This window comes from Hylaeus volcanicus, chromosome 7 (genome assembly GCF_026283585.1).
Source record: "Hylaeus volcanicus isolate JK05 chromosome 7, UHH_iyHylVolc1.0_haploid, whole genome shotgun sequence".
NCBI classification, from domain to species: domain Eukaryota; kingdom Metazoa; phylum Arthropoda; class Insecta; order Hymenoptera; family Colletidae; genus Hylaeus; species Hylaeus volcanicus.
In genome coordinates this window covers 14,411,020-14,429,027 of record NC_071982.1, presented here as the reverse complement: position 1 = coordinate 14,429,027, position 18,008 = coordinate 14,411,020, and the positions used below count along the sequence as shown (strand labels likewise).

At 35.6% G+C, this 18,008-nt stretch overlaps 3 protein-coding genes across 3 annotated transcripts; all 3 read right to left on the bottom strand.

The window, feature by feature from the left end:
* Positions 1 to 811: 811 nt before the first annotated feature.
* On the bottom strand, positions 812 to 8,955 carry LOC128880355 (elongation of very long chain fatty acids protein 7-like). Its single transcript, XM_054130360.1, has 7 exons — positions 7,746 to 8,955; positions 7,319 to 7,367; positions 6,852 to 7,042; positions 6,291 to 6,371; positions 6,060 to 6,222; positions 5,518 to 5,657; positions 812 to 3,064 (listed from the first exon to the last, which is right to left on the bottom strand). The coding sequence occupies exons 1-7, from the start codon at positions 7,809 to 7,811 to the stop codon at positions 2,900 to 2,902; spliced, it is 855 nt and encodes a 284-aa protein (XP_053986335.1). The 5' UTR covers positions 7,812 to 8,955; the 3' UTR covers positions 812 to 2,899.
* Positions 8,956 to 10,874: 1,919 nt separating this feature from the next.
* LOC128880353 (cysteine sulfinic acid decarboxylase-like) lies at positions 10,875 to 15,057 on the bottom strand. Its single transcript, XM_054130357.1, has 6 exons — positions 14,714 to 15,057; positions 14,178 to 14,424; positions 13,855 to 14,062; positions 13,354 to 13,730; positions 11,976 to 12,167; positions 10,875 to 11,165 (listed from the first exon to the last, which is right to left on the bottom strand). The coding sequence occupies exons 1-6, from the start codon at positions 14,983 to 14,985 to the stop codon at positions 10,992 to 10,994; spliced, it is 1,470 nt and encodes a 489-aa protein (XP_053986332.1). The 5' UTR covers positions 14,986 to 15,057; the 3' UTR covers positions 10,875 to 10,991.
* A 282-nt stretch (positions 15,058 to 15,339) lies between these two features.
* On the bottom strand, positions 15,340 to 15,759 carry LOC128879951 (protein UXT homolog). The gene has a single exon (XM_054129530.1). The coding sequence runs from the start codon at positions 15,757 to 15,759 to the stop codon at positions 15,340 to 15,342; it is 420 nt and encodes a 139-aa protein (XP_053985505.1).
* Positions 15,760 to 18,008: the final 2,249 nt, after the last annotated feature.

Here is an 18,008-nt window from a genome sequence, read left to right as displayed (position 1 = left end):
AATATAGTTTCAGTGACGAAAGCTTTATACTTCGTAATTACTCTAAAAACCCGCACTTGCCAAACGGTTTCTGTTAGCCAGCCTATCCCGAGGTCGGACAGGTAAAGTCACTGGTACTAGTGTAGAGGGTTAGGGTCCGGCCGAAATTACAGGATAAATAAACCCGACGTTAATAAAGTCTTATCGGCGTGCAACCATGCGTGTCGACTTTAAGCCACGGACGCGCTAAGCCTCTATGCTAATTTCGGCTGGCCGGGAAAACGGCAGCTCTAACGCCATCCTTCCGGACTCGCGTATCCACGAGAGTTGATGCTTCCACGTACGTGGAAGACGACCATTGCGCAGATACAATGAAATATATTCCTCCAGCAGAAAATAAATACAAATATTTTGTGCGAATATTTTGTACTATGTAGATGTATGCGTAACTTACCTTTAAATAACGATGTATCGGCATTTGTGAATTAACAATAATAGCTATCGATGTTGGTATGACTAATCAACTTGTATTCAAACAAACAACAGGCTCATTTTTAATTTGTTTAAAAATTAATTTGGTATTTTGTTTTTTAATAACAGGACACCTAATTATCGTATTATACGATAAATTTTAATTATGTGTACTTTCATTTGAAATAAAAAAATCGAATATTTTCTATGCTACTTGTGTTTTATTAAATATCGAAATCGTAAAGCCAATTTTGGGGAAGCCTTTGCATTCATATTTTAATCCGAAATAATTAAAGGGTATAGTTATTAATGATACTTAATACGCAACACCGTTCGGTACGTGTATAGAATAATATTTATTACAAACATTTTGGTATGTTACTCTAATACATGTATAAAATATATATGTATCGTATGAGTTTCGCTTTAAAATCTATAATTGTAAGTATAAGTGATAAATCCTTAGGATTATTCCTAGCAATGTTTACTTCTACCGTACGCATACCGCGTCTACATCGCCATTTTTATTAAAACCAAATCAATCTGCAGGGGCGAATATATTTATCTAGAATTAGTTCGCTGAATAAGCTTCTCCCATTTTTGAAAAATAAAATATAACTTCTCCCAATAATTTCATAAGTATAAAACAACAGATTTTAAATTTTCGATCTTAATCTATAAAGTATTACTTGACATATTAACCCTTAGTGGTCCAAGTACTCTCAGGTGAACTGACAGTCTATCAACGAATTAAAAGCTGAGAACATTAAGGGTGAACACAACATTAAATAAGAAAACTGTTAAAAAATTTCAATTATTTGGAAATCGTACAAGCATTTAGAATATATCCTGACAAGAAAAAGCTTCATCAGCGGAGCAGATATTCGTGCATTATTAATGATTCTAATTATCAAATCGATAGAAATGTATTATAATCGCTACTATAATATTAGGCAAATTAAAAAACAGTCATACTTGTAATAATATGAGTAATGATATCTTATCTTCGTTAAAAATATTGGTGTTATGCGATAATTCATGTATAAATAAACGTACGAAATCTCCGAAGTTTGTCCATCACTTTGCCCTTTAAAGAATCATAAAAATTGCTTCGAAACTGTTGGAAACAAAAAAGTACCCCCATAACGAAATCACGGTTGCGAGTAGAATCTCGCGGAGCAACGTCACCGTTGTCGATATATTGTGCCCAACAAAATGTAATACGTTTCGATTCGCCGATGGGACGAGGATGGGCGAAAGACAATGAAAAAAGAATCCGACTAAAAGCATTCCCGCGAACAAACACGGGCTGACTCGGATACGCGAATTTTATTCTTCTATTATGGTTTGTCTCGCGTCGAAACAGTTTTTCCTTGGTGCCTGATAAATATCTCTCAGGTGTACGCCGACGCGTACGATATATCAAATGACGCGTCGCTGTATCCGCCGCTGCGATCGCTCCGTTCGGACTTTTTCCATGGAATTATTACTACGCGGGACACGCGTCCTGGATTCCCTGGACGAAAGAGCTAATGAAGAGTCGGGCCACAAAAGCTGGAGTCTATAATTTTTACGGCGGCTGGCAGCATTATACGGCTCATCGCCATTCTTCTCGAAACGACCTGCCGAGAAAAGGTGGTTATTTGAATAAAATTAATCCTCGTGACGTTCACGGCGAGTTTTAATAACAAATATACGAGGAAACGGATGAACTGGTTCGACGCGATGAAATTAAACTGACAATCAACCGCGCTTCTCGTACTGGAATTAATGTAAACGCTGGGGAGAATAATTAGATTTTCTTGAAGATAGCATACAGTGGGTGTAGAATATATTCGTACACAGATCAATTTCCCAAAAAACTTTTGCGTGAAATTGTAGTATATTAACTTCTTTTTTTATAACCAATAATTTCTCTTCTTGTATTATATTAACTCTGCTGCTTTGACAATTGTGTCTCTACTAAAATAATGCAGCCAATACTTAATATCGTTTTCCAGTATTTTAGAAACTTAATTTTAAATAAATTTTCTAATCCAAGCCTGCATTTGTCTCGCGAAAAGCTTTGAGGGTTTCCACGAACGCGATAAAAACTGCCTTCAGGGTAAAATGGGTGGAAAGATAGCAACTGCCACCTTACATGTTATTGTATTCTGAAACAGAATTGTTTGAAAAGATTTTCGTTCGGTAGTCTCACTGATTATATCAAAGACTTCCTGTTACGAGCAACAAGTCGTTCCTATGATCGTAAGCGCTACATTCTGGAAACGTTCGAGTTAATATGCATGATCCACGTATCGTCGTAATTACATAAGCTTTCCGGGGCGCACGATGGATACGCGAAACGTTATACGTGTATTGAGATCCTATAGTTCAACGATGAATTAATCTCTAGTTGTTAATTGCGAATCGATTCGAGACTTCGCTCGCCATGATACTCGTCGAAGCGTTACTCGGTCTTTTTTCTGAGATACGATTTCTTGTAGTAGTCGCAAAACATGTAGAACATAGTGAGGATCTGGGACATATAGATGTAAGCCACTGGTTTTCGATTTGGCTCGCAGGACGGCAGCAGAGCTTGAAACGTGTGGCATACCATGATCACAAACTGGACCTGGAAACACAGACGACATATTTTTAACCTCCATTCTGCAATTTAAAAATTATTTTCAACTAAACGTATTATCAAAATATATTTTAAAAGAATATTTTATCGATAGTATCAATAAATATTATCTTAACACCTTCGTTAATGCGCTCTGTCCTTGCGCAACAACAAAGGAAAAAGATCTCCTTTCGCATTTGTATGATTATTTTCATTTTAAAACAAACAAATAATTACAAAACAAAATATACCCATTCACAGACAACAAGCTTATCAAGGTCTTTCTCCCTTATACGTAATATACTAATGGCACTCTACCCCGTCAGGGGTCCTCTTCATACCCCCTCCCCCCCCCCTTTACGTTCCGCTTCGCATAGTGTAAACGCTTTGCTTGAAATTAAACGACCACGTTAGCCAATAAATCGTTCCGTCGATATCTCGGCAGAAATAAAAGTTCTCCCACTGGCGGATTATTTAATTAAAAACCGTACCGACGCCACTCTCCCCCCTGTCCACCCTCCCCGTTACATTCTACGGGACGAGCTTTCGTCGGTCGCCATTTCATCCCGCTGTTGTTCCTCTCGGGGCTCGAACCCAAATCGAATCGCTGCTCGCGACTGCACGTGTAATTCTGCATCCGGCACTTACGACCTTTTCAGCCCTCGTGAAAACCTGGTTATCGAGTTAGGAAGGACGATCGGCGAATATGGGGCCGATATGCGCATTCCGTGCCAAGTGCAACACACGCTTAGCTCGCCGTGTGTTTCGTATTCATTGGGAGAACGTATTGCGCCTTTCGACAGCGTTTCGATAACTAAAGGTACGGCCGTGTTCCAGCTGGTTTTTTTTTTCTCTCGTTTCGTTCTTTTTAACGTGTTTACAAACAATCCTGCGGAGAGTGTTGTTAGCAAAATTGATGGCGTGATAGTAAAAGTCCGTAGAAAAATCTGCTCGGATGTGTAGAATTTATTATATCTTCTCATTAAACGCCATTCACATTTTTCGATCGTCGATTTATTTATAATTTCAAGTGAACATTGTTCACAGTTCACATTTTATAATTAAATTTGTAAGAATGTATTTATTGTTGGACGAAAGAAGAGTCAGTATTTGTAAGTATGCATTTATTGTCGGACGAAGGAAGAGTCAGTCTTGGAAGCGGTTGCGGTCCGTATTGGGTCAGACGTTTCGTAGTCAGCCCTCGTAACGCCTGTGAACTGTCGCTCTACTTACTGTTGACTATCTTACCGACTTTTTCCCTGGAGTAAATTCAAGGAAACTGTAACTTTTTCACAATTACACTAACTGAAAAAAAAAAATTCAAATACCAAAACAAAATTTGTTATGGACTGTGGACTATGTCTTACAGAAGACAAAAGATTTATTCATGTGTTTATTCGTACTCGTTAATTTCGAGTAACGTGTGTGTTTGCGTTTTGTTATAGACGACCGAGTTCCACCATGGAGTTTTTCAATCATGTAACTAACTGTTTCGTTACATCCAGTTCAATGGAATCCCAATCAATAGTTGCTGCATTTTTTCAGGCGTTCATTATTTCGTCCCTTGTTGTGCTTTTCAATTATTCTTTCGGTTTCATTCATCATGTATTTTGTTGTATCCCTGTTGACATTTATGTTTTATAGCTGTATGCATTTCATCTGCAATCCTTGGCACGCCAGTAGAAACATAAATTTTGGAGTAAATATAAACCGTATTTCACTGTTCAATGGTCCCGATTTATCCTTGTTTTTGGGGTATGATTTTTTGCCAATTGTATTATATTTTCTGTCGTATTTTATTTCTTTTCCTACTATACATTCAGAATTACAAAAAAAAAAAAAAATCAAAAAAAGTTTCCAATGGTCCCAATGGGATATTAAAGAGATAAAGATAGTTAAAAGGAATAAAGAAAAGATAGCAATAGTGAAAGTTGTCTTATCTCTAATACCAACCTAATTAATTCATTTTTCTAGCCAATATTTTTCCTTATTCTTCCAAATGAACCCAGTACCCGTAACAAGACCCGTGGCAACGCGTACGTATATTCCTTTCACCTCAGAAACGTATGCACGTTCACGAGTGTTTTATGCCATAATCGTTATCCGTGTAACTGTTTCGCGAAATGTTTTCGCAACGATGCTGCCGCAAAAAGTCGTTCATTACTCGTTGTTTTCCATTCCGCGGCGTTTATCGGCTTAGATTAATTTACTTTGCCCCAACGCCAGCGTTCCAACGGCGAGGCGACCGAACGTCAATAGCAATTCTGCTTTTGAAAAATTCGCCGCGCGACGAAATGTAATTTTACGATTACGCGATACGGGGACGTGCACGGTGAAATGAGCGAATAACGCTCCCAGCACGGCAATTCAGTCAGGGCAACGAGCGGCACGAGAATATATATGCATTGCGAGCTGTATGCAACGTACCAGATAGTGAAGTCAGATAGAAAATGGAAACGTACCATTTGTAATCCCGTAATGTATTGTTTCCAAGGCGCGATCCTCTTTTGCATTTCTGGACCCAAGCAGGCAAGGAGATAATAGGTGTACATAATCACGTGCACTATGCAGTTTAGCATAATCGCGAACGTCCACATCCCGCCTGCAAATATCGCAATTCACAGTTTCAATTGGTGGGAATTTGTGGTTCGTCGGGAATTAGTTGGTCACGCGACACATTGGAGGAAATCAGATATATTTTTACGTGGTTCGCTTGTTCCGGTGGAAACGAAATAAATGGGACAATTGAATTGAACTTCAACGAATTTAATTTGATATAAAAAAAGGTTTAAATTCTCTCTACTAATACTCTTATACTAGTTTGATCGATATTAAATTTGTAGAGAATATTCTTGTGCGTATCGTCTAAAATTCTGCGAGGAATTTTTTTGATATGCAAAAATTCTACGAAGTTGGATACAGTCGTTTGAGGGTGAGCAGGTTTTATATACTTTAATATACAGATGAATAAATCGTTATTCTATGTTAGGCTGCTATAATTTACCTGGGACAAATTTGCACGCTATCCACGAAAGTAGAACGGTTGACGTATGATGATAAACGTGGAGGAAGGATGCTTGATTGTACTTCTTTCTCAGAATGAAGATGACGGTATCGCTCAGCTCGAAGACTTTCAACATTAAGAGCCTCCATATCCAACGAGCCATCTATGAAAAATGAAAGTTTTATGTGACTCAAATTTATGTTTCTTGAAGATCCATACTGTTATACTTACGCGAAGAGACTCGGGATCGTACGAAACAACGTGTGGCTCACAGCCAAGAGACAATTTTGTAGTAAAGCCAGACGTAAGCAGCTGAAAATTTAAAAGTATATTGAATATTTCAAGCAGATGCAATGCAGCAAGTACAAACTAAAGTAGCAAATTAAATTATTATGTTTGAATTAGTAATAAATTAATTATTCAAAGAAATGTAACGATTTTCTTTTTCACAAAATAAAATTTATTAATTTGAGAATTTCGACGAAATTAATAATTAAATTAGAATAGAACGTAGAAATTATTTTGGTTGTATACGATAAATAATACATTTTGTTCTGCAATACTGTATTAATCTTAGTATATGTAGAATCAATGAGAAAGTGCAGTAGCGAAATAATTGCATTTCGAAAAACATTATTTAACAATATTACGCAGATAATATAATCATCTGTAAAATGTATATAATTAATTTAGTAAATTTAAGTGTGAGGTACACTTGGATTTATAGGATTTAATGAAAATAATTCCAAATTTCAAGTCGAAACGTAATAGAAATGCTTGCTTTGATCTCACCCCGTTGAATACAGCAGCGCTCGCGATCGCCATAAATATGTTGTAGAAAATCATGACTGTGTTCAGACTGAACGGCTTTCGGTTTTTCATATAAAGTGGTCCGAGACGAAGAACGAACGCCAGATAAAGGGATGTAATTCCTAACAATGGGAATGGGCTGCCCATTAAAAACCAATCCCCGACTCTAGGATCTGGAAAAGAAAATATAAGATGAATTACAAAACGACGAGTAAATACAAATTTTCAATAACAGAAGTACTAATTACGTAACAGAAATAATAATAAGTTTCCTACTCGATAAAATAATGAATCTTATAGAAATTAAATACAGATACAATTTATTATCGTAAAAGAGAAAAGTAAAATAAATTATTAATTACATAAAATTTAAATATGTATATAACAAATATATTGCAAAACAAGTTAAATAATTTGAAAGGGGGATATAATATATCTTTAATACTGACCTGCTGCGTCCTCCATGACGTAACGATACGTTTCCAGGAGTCCCACGTTCTTCAAGCGACAAAAATATCGTTCATAAAAATTAATATCACGTGATAGTGAGACATAAAATTCTAAATGTAATTAGCTCGTAAATGAATGCTAAAGTTAGTCACACTAAAACGTAAAAATTAATTACTTAAATCGACACAAAGGTTACAGAAGAATTTATATCATAATTCTAGAAAACGATATTTTTTCCCAAACACTACACTGTCTTACAAGTCTTACAGTGCAGAATTTTCTATTATTACAAAATTCGCGAGCAGTTCGCAATTAGCGAGCACAACGTCAATAGTGCTTTTTAAATTCGCTGAAAGTGCGTGATTTAATTTACACTACAACCGTTAATGGCCAGAAATACAGTCGAACAAATGAAAAAGATGGTACCTGTGGCACGTTAATTGGGAGACCTTTCCCATCCTGGCCGTCGAGTTTGCAGATATCGACTGACATTCGGGTTACTGAACGCTTCGAATGGTGACTATCGACGTTAACACCGTCTTTCGCGGCAGCAACCTACTGTCTAAGTTCATCCGCAGGGCAAGCACCCCTAGCAGTGACTCGGAGACAGGAACGTAGCACACAAGCCCGATTCCCTGTAAAGGGTTTCTCGCACACCCTATCTTAATACGATAAAGAAACACGTTCAAGACCTGTACAGTGAAGCATATTATTTGCATATTTACTATCGATTACGTCTGATCGTTGCACTTTCGCATTAAACCTCGACCCACTGCGTCAAAATGGGTTGTTTTATTCGATACACTACCGAGGAAAATTATTCTTTTAAAGCTCTAAAGTGAATCGGTATTTAGGGCAAATTCGAAATATGAAAATAATAGTGGTTAAGAACCGTATTGAAATGAATGGAGTGTTTTTTAGTCGTCTGAAGTGTTTTCTTTTTTTTAATCTTTGAAGTATTTTTGACTCTATAGTTTTGAGTCTTCCTCTAATATGTACATTAGAAGTTTGAAATCACTTTTGAAATTTATAAGGACTGTACTGCAACAGACCCGAAACTCAAATCAATTTTTAAACTACATTTCTTTTGTTTTTCATATCTTAATGACATGTTTACACATAGAATAACTGTGAAATAAAACAGCAACATCCTTATGAAATCAAACGAAATTTTATTGTTCCTGGGGAAGAAAAGCATAGACGATAATGAACGAAACGAATGAACGAATTTAATTCTATTATTCGATGTAGCTTGTCGAAAACAAAACGATGAAGTGCGAGAGAATAACGTTGGCATGTTTATACGAGAGGCTTTCGGCGCTCGCATTATGTTAACGAGATTTCGTTCTATTTTGCAATTTATCGGTCATTGTACAACTCATGACTTTTGACGATCGAAAATTCCACACGATTACCATGATCGTTACCGTGGTTTTTATTATTAATTATGCATGCGAGCATTTGGAATTGTTTGTCAGAATTATACATCCTATTCAACGATAACAACAATTAAATACTAAGCATTTCGTTAACACGGTTTATTGTGACTGAAATGCAAATTTCTGGCGATAAAAACACCCTTGAAGGAACAATTTATGGCACACGATGGCGTCGCGATTAAAAATTAATGAAATTACCGAATATCCTTCAGCAGATTAAACATACGAAACATAATATTTTTCTAAAATGAATAATTATAGTGATGTTCACGAATATGTTTAAAACTAGGTATGGCCAGAATAATTAGTCGTTAGTAGTTGTATAGTTAGTTGCTAGAAGTTGTATAATTCTGTTGCACGTGAAACATAATAAATGTTCTAAGATTTTTAAGGATTAATGTATTCGTACAACGAGACCGACAGTTTCTGAATGCTTTCAAATTTTTATTACAGATCCTATACACCAATCAACGTGACACACATCCGTCACTTTTGATTGGAATATGCGATGCGGTCGGGATTACATGTTTCATACGGATTGCAAATCGAACCCTGCCAACACGGGTCGCTGAAACTTTTATCGTAAATACAACAGACCTATTTCAGAATGAAATACGACATTTCTCCTCTTGAGAGAGTAAAAATCAATTTTGCCAAAATTAAAGAAAATTAAAATATTGAATCGCTAATTTAAATATCTATTATTACACATTTACAAATAACAGGTGGATAACTTAAGTTCATTTAAAAGATGTTATATTATTAAACGATTGAAGTAATTTCTGATTTTCAAATAATTACAAACAATATACTTGGTCATAGAGCGGCGATGGAACTGATCGACGGCGAATGAAAATACGTTCATTGATGAATGTTGCAAATATGTTAAATGAACGATAAAGCTTAGATGGAAAAGCCACAAAAATGTAGTAAGTGTTGCAAAGTCGACAAGCGTGTCGAAGTAATCTCATTTTGTTGGATAATCCTCCGCGCAAAGGCAAGTGTGAAAAGAAATGGAAATATTTTGATCATTAAAAATATCACAACAAAAACATAATTACGTAACTACGAACGCTATGGAAACCGTGAATAATATTCAGATTATACTATTATATGTAGTTTAAATTATTTTCTACTTTAACCTTGTCGTTACTATACTCGTACCTCTTAAATTATAAAAAAGTGAACCACCAAGGAATCACCAGGTAGCTGTAACGTCAATCACCTAACAAGGGATGGTTCTTTATCATTTCTTTTATATCTAAATGGAGCAGATTAGTGTCCACTTACCATGGTCTTCTAGACAAAAAAAAAACTACAATTAAATTATCTCTTTTAAAAGATAAAATAAAATTCATACAGTAATCGCTTAAACAGTCAAGTACCATTTTCCTGTTCTCTCAAAATATACCCTAACTACGATCAGCAACTGCTTGACTGAAAATCAATTAAACGCGTATGGACTATCGAATGGAAATATTGCGAAACGAATGAACGTACGACAAGGTTTCAAAGAAATAATTATTTATCGGAAAATATGGTACGAAACGATCGGTGCTGTATAATTGCAAATTGAATGGCAATTGAATCGCCGTTATCGAGAGATTTATACGAAAACAACGCCAGGCAGACGCCTCTTTCGATAGAATGAGCTACAGCCGTGGTCGCAAATCATTATGTTCTACATAGTACGAACGTAGTTCTATAAATATACATAGGGCTTCTCTATATGCTGTCACTTGTATCAGGATTAGTCGGGCGGGTACGAAGCGACGCCGCGGGCTGTGCGACGAAGGCAGTCACGAATTGACTTCGTACCTTGGCATCAGAAATTTAGTGGCGGTCTCTCGCCTAATCAGATCAACTGGCTGCTAGGTTTCGCCCAGTTAACTCGCGGGAATTGATTGTCGTGGCTAGAATTCGTTGCTTTGTTCGCGTGGCGCCGGATAAACCGGACATTTTTTACCGTAGAAAAATAAAGCTTTTAATCGAAACGTGCATTTATTTAAACACCATAACGCAACATTGAAATTTATGTAAACAAGGTATAAAGAGAACGGCAAAATGGAAATGAAACTCCATTTTCATTTCACTGATATTGATTTCAATTTTAATATTCCTTTAAAGTATATTTCATTTATTACTTTAACTTGATTTATTGTATTGTTGATAGTTTTTTGTTTTTGTATACAGTTGTGTATGCGTGACTTGATTTATACAATAAATGCGAAATTTAAATAGTCTCCCCAAGGTTCTCCAACTCGTCGAGAACGTAATAAATATCCTGCGTATTCACTCCTGAATTTTGTATCACGAACCGAAAGAAGTTCGGTTTTCCATGAAGCGGCTGATAGTTGATCATTAGGCTGCCCCTTTTGGTCATCTTCTCTTTTAACTTCGGTGCAACCTTGATAAAAAACAGAAATTTAAAAACATACTTTTTATTGAGTACGTATTCTTTAGACTTAGGAGATATTAGATATGTTGAACTTATATTTGTATTCAAATTTTAATTTTTCGGGTATATAAATAATTTGATATCGAACTTGTAAGAATCAGACGATAAAGTAGAATTAAACCAACTGCTGGTACAAGCGAAATCTACTTAAACGATCAATTTTAATACCTACAATCAATAACATGATATCTACAAGAGATAACGAAAGTTCCTGTTGTACTTATCGTCGATAAAATCACTTCATACTAAAATTACAAAAATATAACATTGTTTTTCAAAATGTAATTCCCGTGGCATCGTTTTTGAAATTTTCTATCTTCTTACATCTGTCTAGAAAATTGATTTCTTAATTCCATTAAAGAAAAAACACCAATTTAAAATCCTCTTTTGAATCTCTGCTTGTAACTACTTTTTTAAATTTTGCAAAACTCTATTATGATTACTTACTGCCGACATTATTGATTATTGATGCGAATTAAATTTATCCTTTGTTTTTATTTTCATTCTCAAATTAACTGTGTTGTGTTTATCACGTTTCAAATATATTTATTTGTAAATACGCGCGGCACACAAAACAAAAAAGTACATCAGTACTGCCAACCACATTGGGATTCCAGTCTCACCAACTTAAACTCGATACAAATCTATAGATCATCTAGTAATATGTTCTTTTCATAACGATAAGGAATCTTATCATTCGTTATTTTCATATTGTTACATAAAACTATAACTACAATATAAATACATTATTTCACTTACGTCGTTTAATCGGCTCTTGTAGTTACACGATGAATTTTTACCTCTTAGTGATGGCGGTATAAACCAAAAACACACATTTATAAAACACGAATCTATCACTAACTCAAAGCCTTCTCTATTTTCAACTTCTTCTTTAAAAAGTGCCGAGAGTGTCATTAAGTGGTCAATATGTTTTTCAAATCCTGAAGCGCCCTAAAACAGAATCACATAATCACCAGACTTAAATAGATAATACCAACCAAACAAATAAATAATTGCAAAAATCATTCCTATATAAATATAAAAGGAAACATTTCAAATGCTAATAAAATTAATTATAGCACATTTGGTGCTTTAATGATGCATTAGAAGGAGAAACTACATCCATGCAATTCATGAAGTGAAAGTTTTCTTGATGAGACAGTGAATACTTAAAAAACAATGTTATTCACTCTATTAACAATGATTATTTATAACATTCTACTAACAAAAGAACATAACATGTATTTTATATTTATCCCTAATTAACAATGAATCAGTAGAATCCAGTTTTCTTCAGTCATCATAGTGTCATGTATGTTAGGAAGAGATGAATTTGACATTACAGTAGATATGTACATAAAAATAGTTAAAAAATGCGAATACTTTCAGAATTTACTTTATAATTTAATAATGATACTGTATTTTCTTAATTTATTTTACACCTATCTTAATATCTTTTTAAATTATGAAGAATTGATTGAAAGTACAACTCCTGAATGTTGACATGTCTAAGAATACTGTTCTTCTAAACACCTTCCTGTTAAAATTATAAAAAAATATGATTTATGGCAAACTATTAAAAACTATAACATGGTGGTGATGCTTAATTGACAGATAGGAACGGAAAGTCTCTGGTTTAAATGCCCTGCTATCGACAGACCCCCTTGAAAATTTCAGGAGCTTCTTTTATGATCTTGAAAACCCAATGAATAGGTGCAGTATGAACATTCTTTCTTCCTACCAGGGGAAGTTAATGTATGCATAAGTATACTGGCAAACACTTGAAACAGCACACAGACCCTTAACTTGTACGGAGTGCACCGCTGCAGCAGCTTACCACAAAGTACAAGATGCACAATTGAAGGAAGGTCAGGGGAAAGTCAGGGGAAAAAGTGCTACCAAGGCTAGTTTTCGACAAATTTGCATAAGTGGTTGACACTTAAAGATTAATAAGGGGAACCTCTATGCCATACGAGCAGGTCTTATCTTGTGTCCGGAGCATGTCATGCAAAAGACTACACAATACTTCAAGAAAAGGAATTTTTACACAGACAATATTTTATGCTGAGACTAAGCAAAGGAATTGTTGACAAATGGGAATAAATTTAACTAACAATTAATTTGTATATAAGATTACCTTAGCCTGCCACATGAACCAAAACTTCAACACATCTGGTCTGCGTCCACACTGCAAATACTTGTCCCCAACATCTAGGTCTGCAGGGTAGAACTTATCTTTTTGAAAGAGGTAGGGAGCTTGCTTGGAATGTGCTTCTTTAAAAATGTTCTGATGCTTAGTTAAAAGCAACGAACATTGCTGAGGGACAGCTAGTAATTTGTGAGGATTAAACAGAATAGAGTCTGCTCTTTGTATTCCTCTCAAAAGAGAGCTATGCCTTTTGCTGAATATTAAACCACCTCCCCAGGCTGCATCAACGTGCAGCCACATATCAAATTCTTGACAAATGTCCGCAATTTCAATTAGTGGATCGAAAGCACCCAGGACTGTCGTCCCTAAAAATTAACATAAAAAAACATAATTATTAACAATATAGAGCTGTTCCTCGATATTGTGTTTTGCATAATGTAATTTCCACGTTGTTTGCGCATGAATATTTGATGTAGTTCCTTAACATACCTGCAGTGGCGCTAACAGAAATCGGGTAATTCCCCTTTCTTTGTTCTTCAATTATGTTGGCTCTTAAATCGTTAACATCCATTCTACCGTGATTATCGGTCTTGATGAGAATGACTTCCACGTCACAAACGTTTGCCCACTTTAAAACCGAATAATGCGCATCTTCGGATGTGAAGAGCACTAAATTCGAAGATGGTACATTTTTATTCTGAAATGTAAACATGCCATTAAATATAATTGCTATACAATGATATGCATTGGACGTGTTCATAAAAAGAGGCGCTGAAACAGTTGTGATGTCGATCCTTGATCTAAATACTCACACTTTGAGTTTTCTTCCTGAACCAAAATCGGGCTAAGTTAATAGCAATGCCATTTGAGAAGGAACCTCCTGGACAGAAAAGGCCATCTCCAGAAGAAATACCGATTTCTTCGTTGTAAAACATCCTCAGTAATTTTGTAATCACAGATTGTTCCATTAATGTTAAAACGGGTGCCACCTCGTACGTGTACACGGAAGAGTTTAATGTATCGGTGAGCCATTGCCCGGCTAAACCGTAGGGATCCAATCTACATCAAATAAATCTGTTCATATGTCTGTTCGTTAATTAAAAGTATTATTAGTTTCAGAGGCATTGTGAGGCATAATGACTGTTTTCCTAAATATTAATTGACAGATTTTTTTTTTTAAAGTTTCGCGGCCAAATGCGCGTCTATTTAAAGGGTAATTCAGGTGGCATTTGAAAAACTGTTCTTATCTTCTATCGCACTTAAAATTTCCATCAAATAAATTCGTAGAAAGAAACATGCGAAGCTTGCGATTGTTCCCAAAATCAAATTCGTGCATTGATCGTCTCACCCAGAGAACAACTGATTCATGAAGTAGGGATGGCCAGTTTTAACGCTGTATTTGAAAACTTTATTTGCTATTTCCAGCAGACTATCCTGGCTCCGTGGCCCGTCCTCCAAATCGAAATTTATGATGTCCCGCAAGTGACCTGGTTCCCTCCATCTCGATACAGGATTATCACGAGACACACTTTGGAACGTGCAATCGATCAAGGCCGCGATAAGTTTCTCCAGAAACTCTTTGTGTCTTTCCACGCATGGGATGCTACGCCAATCCGACATTAAAGGAACGCTTCAAGGGAGAAGGCGTCGCGAAAATGAGAAAACAGCTTGTTGCGAGGAACGTACTGATCCGTTTGCGATTGACCTCTATCACTTATAAGCAAAGCACAAGGTCCTCGTAAATTCACGCAATTGCGCTTAACGAGGAAACAAAAGCCCGCCGTTCGCAGTGGTAAATTAATGGAGCACAGACAACGATTTCCATTAAATTAGATTACCGAATGAATTATGCTTAGCAACCGCCAACGCAGAAAACAATAAAACAACAAAAATCAAAAGACAGGTAACATTTATTCACAGTGTTTCCATATGTACAGACATTTAGAGAAAGACAATATATACAGTGTTAGACTACTACAAGCATTGTATAGTGAGGAGAAGTAGTTTAATGTGAGAATTTGTCATTGCTATTTGTTTGCGAAAGTGTACAATTTGCTGTTCCAACAGTTTAATTCTCACATTAATGATAGTTATAGCATCATTGAGCAAAAATTCCACGTAATGGCCTAAACCAACATCTAAAAGAATAGTGGATGCATCGGGAACCTGGGCTTCGATGAAGAAGTTCTGCCCAATGTCTACTTGCGTTTTAAAGCCATTTTTATCGAATTCATTGCTCTGAAGAGTCTCAATTATGGATTTTAATTGAATAAATTCAGCAATGTCTGCATTCTTATCGTCAAGCTTCTTCTCTAATTTAGCAAGGTCTTCTTTCAATACATCATTGATAAACGTTTCAATCTTTAAAATCTTTTGTTGCTGATCAGGATTCATAATCAAACAGCCTCTACAACATACAAATCATAAATACGCAGAGGAAATAAAGAAAGTGTATACGCTATAGGTTAGGTTTATCGTACAGTAACTATCATGCATATAAATTTATTGTAGCATTAAATTCACTTACCAAATATAAATTGGAGATTAGAAAGTTTTGTTGAGAGTACTGTGTATCACTCACAATAAAGAAATCAAACTTAAAAGTAATACTTTCACGACTTTTGAGGTTAGTATAAACATGTTCGTAAACATAACCTTGTAGCTTTTATTTTAACATTTTACGAAATTACAAAATTAGTTACACGTTTATAAGCAATTATAAGACTTAACTTAAAGTATTCTAGGCATATAAAGAGTCACCTTTATATAATTAAACAAATAAAGCACGCAGTTTGGATCGCATGTCAAAACATATGATTGAGAATGTACGCCACATGTTCTTCTAGCGTGAGGAACGGGAAACCTGCAGCTCTGTCGATACTTTAGTTCGATTATCGATAAAATTCAAAACTGTTCTTTAAAAAACATGGTTTAAAATCTTCTTGCGTTTCATAGCAAACTAAATTCTGACTATTGCTAGTACTTAAGTTCCAAAAACTACTCAATACAGGAAAATATTGACAATACAAACATCGATTTCTATTAATATAAAGGAAATCTTTTTATTTTAAATGGAAGTACACATGATCGCAAACGCTTCCTAAATTTATATATCAAATTCATAACGAACATTTTTATTAACTTCAATCAATGTAGATAATTCACACAGCTGACAATGAAACAGCACGTGGTGCGCAAATTGGATGCGCGGAAGACTAACCAGTATTTACTGCCACAAAGTAATTAAGAAACTTAGGATTCATTTAATCAAAATCAACGAATTCTAAATTAATGAAGACGAACATATCAAAAATTCTTTGTTTAAAGTTTCTGGCGCAGAAAATCTTCCTTTATTCAAGAGGAAGCCACACGACAAGCACGAAGACTACTGTTTTAGTTATTGTTAATGTAATGAATGAATTTATCTCAAGAACGTGTCATTAATTATGCATATTTACATGCGTTATCTAGACGGTATAATAACAGCAATGTAGCGCACTTTCGTTGAATCGCATGAAATGGAAGGAAGATTGTGAGAAGATCCTCAACGCGTATCGTTGTTCCATAAATTAAAATAGGGTTCGCAGATTATAGCTGTTACGATGCGCGTACAAGTGCACACATCATAACCGACTTTGCATTAAAATTTATGAATGAACCGAGACGCGTCTAATGGCCACGAACTCGACCCCAAAAACCGAGCAACCATTACTGCCTCGGTGTTCTGTCTATTAGCACGATAATTCGATAATTTGCGAGTCCACGGTCGCACAATGTCACTGCGCGATAGAACCTGTGGATATTTCTATAAGGAGGAAAAATAATTCAATCGGGCGCAACTTAATGCGAAAACACTTAATTTAACCAACCCAGTCACATTCTTTTCAGAATAAAATAAACTCAATGGAAGCTTCAAACCAATTCATCGTCTAATTGCTTTATAAAAGATTTCTGAAAATATCTCTCTTTTAATGAGAGGGGGAGTCGTTACAGTGTTGTCCCCTATTAAGGAACGTTTTCGTAACACGTCTACTCTCTATGTATGGAAACCACCGTCATTTCTCCTAAAATTTCGCAAAACATGGCACGCTACCCCAGACCAGGTAGCAAACGGTCGTTCGCCTCCGGGTCGAATTAAACCATTCACGCTCATCGACGAGTTTGGTTACTATGCACGCCTTGTAGCTGCCCTCGACCCTGTATTGCGGAATGTATACATTTTGTATCCAGAAGCTATATAATTTTCCTCGAACTGGAATTTTCAGGTGTGGAATTTGGTAGAATCTGAAAACGTTACAGGTGGGCGTGGGGAACGATGCACGAGGGACTATTTACCAGGAACCAAAAATAACAGTTATTTCAATAATTTGTACGCGAAACGGTGTTAACAAAAATTTATTTGTTATTCAACTCAAGGATAGTAATCGTAAACGTAAAGAAAATATTTTTAAAAATTACACGCTTGAGAAAATATCGACTTTTGATGTTTTGGTTGCAGGTGACATAACATGTTAAGGAAGCTTTCAGAATAATAATATAAGTTATATCCTTAATTTTTGTTTCTAGTTTCTTTTCTTTTTTTTTTTTAAACAGAAAAATGATTTGTTCGGTGTATATCTATTCTATATACTAATTTATTAATA

What these genes read in the sequence shown, in the direction of transcription:
- LOC128879951 (XM_054129530.1), bottom strand. Translation starts at nt 15,759, where the DNA reads ATGAATCCTGATCAGCAACAAAAGATTTTAAAGATTGAAACGTTTATC.
- LOC128880355 (XM_054130360.1), bottom strand. Translation starts at nt 7,811, where the DNA reads ATGTCAGTCGATATCTGCAAACTCGACGGCCAGGATGGGAAAGGTCTC. An exon ending in TCCCAATTAACGTGCCACAG is followed by an intron (nt 7,368 to 7,745) that starts GTACCATCTTTT and finishes TGTCGCTTGAAG; the next exon opens with AACGTGGGACTCCTGGAAAC. An exon ending in ACGATCCCGAGTCTCTTCGC is followed by an intron (nt 6,223 to 6,290) that starts GTAAGTATAACA and finishes CATTTTTCATAG; the next exon opens with ATGGCTCGTTGGATATGGAG.
- LOC128880353 (XM_054130357.1), bottom strand. Translation starts at nt 14,985, where the DNA reads ATGTCGGATTGGCGTAGCATCCCATGCGTGGAAAGACACAAAGAGTTT. An exon ending in ATGAATCAGTTGTTCTCTGG is followed by an intron (nt 14,425 to 14,713) that starts GTGAGACGATCA and finishes TATTTGATGTAG; the next exon opens with ATTGGATCCCTACGGTTTAG. An exon ending in GGTTCATGTGGCAGGCTAAG is followed by an intron (nt 12,168 to 13,353) that starts GTAATCTTATAT and finishes ATTCTGTTTTAG; the next exon opens with GGCGCTTCAGGATTTGAAAA.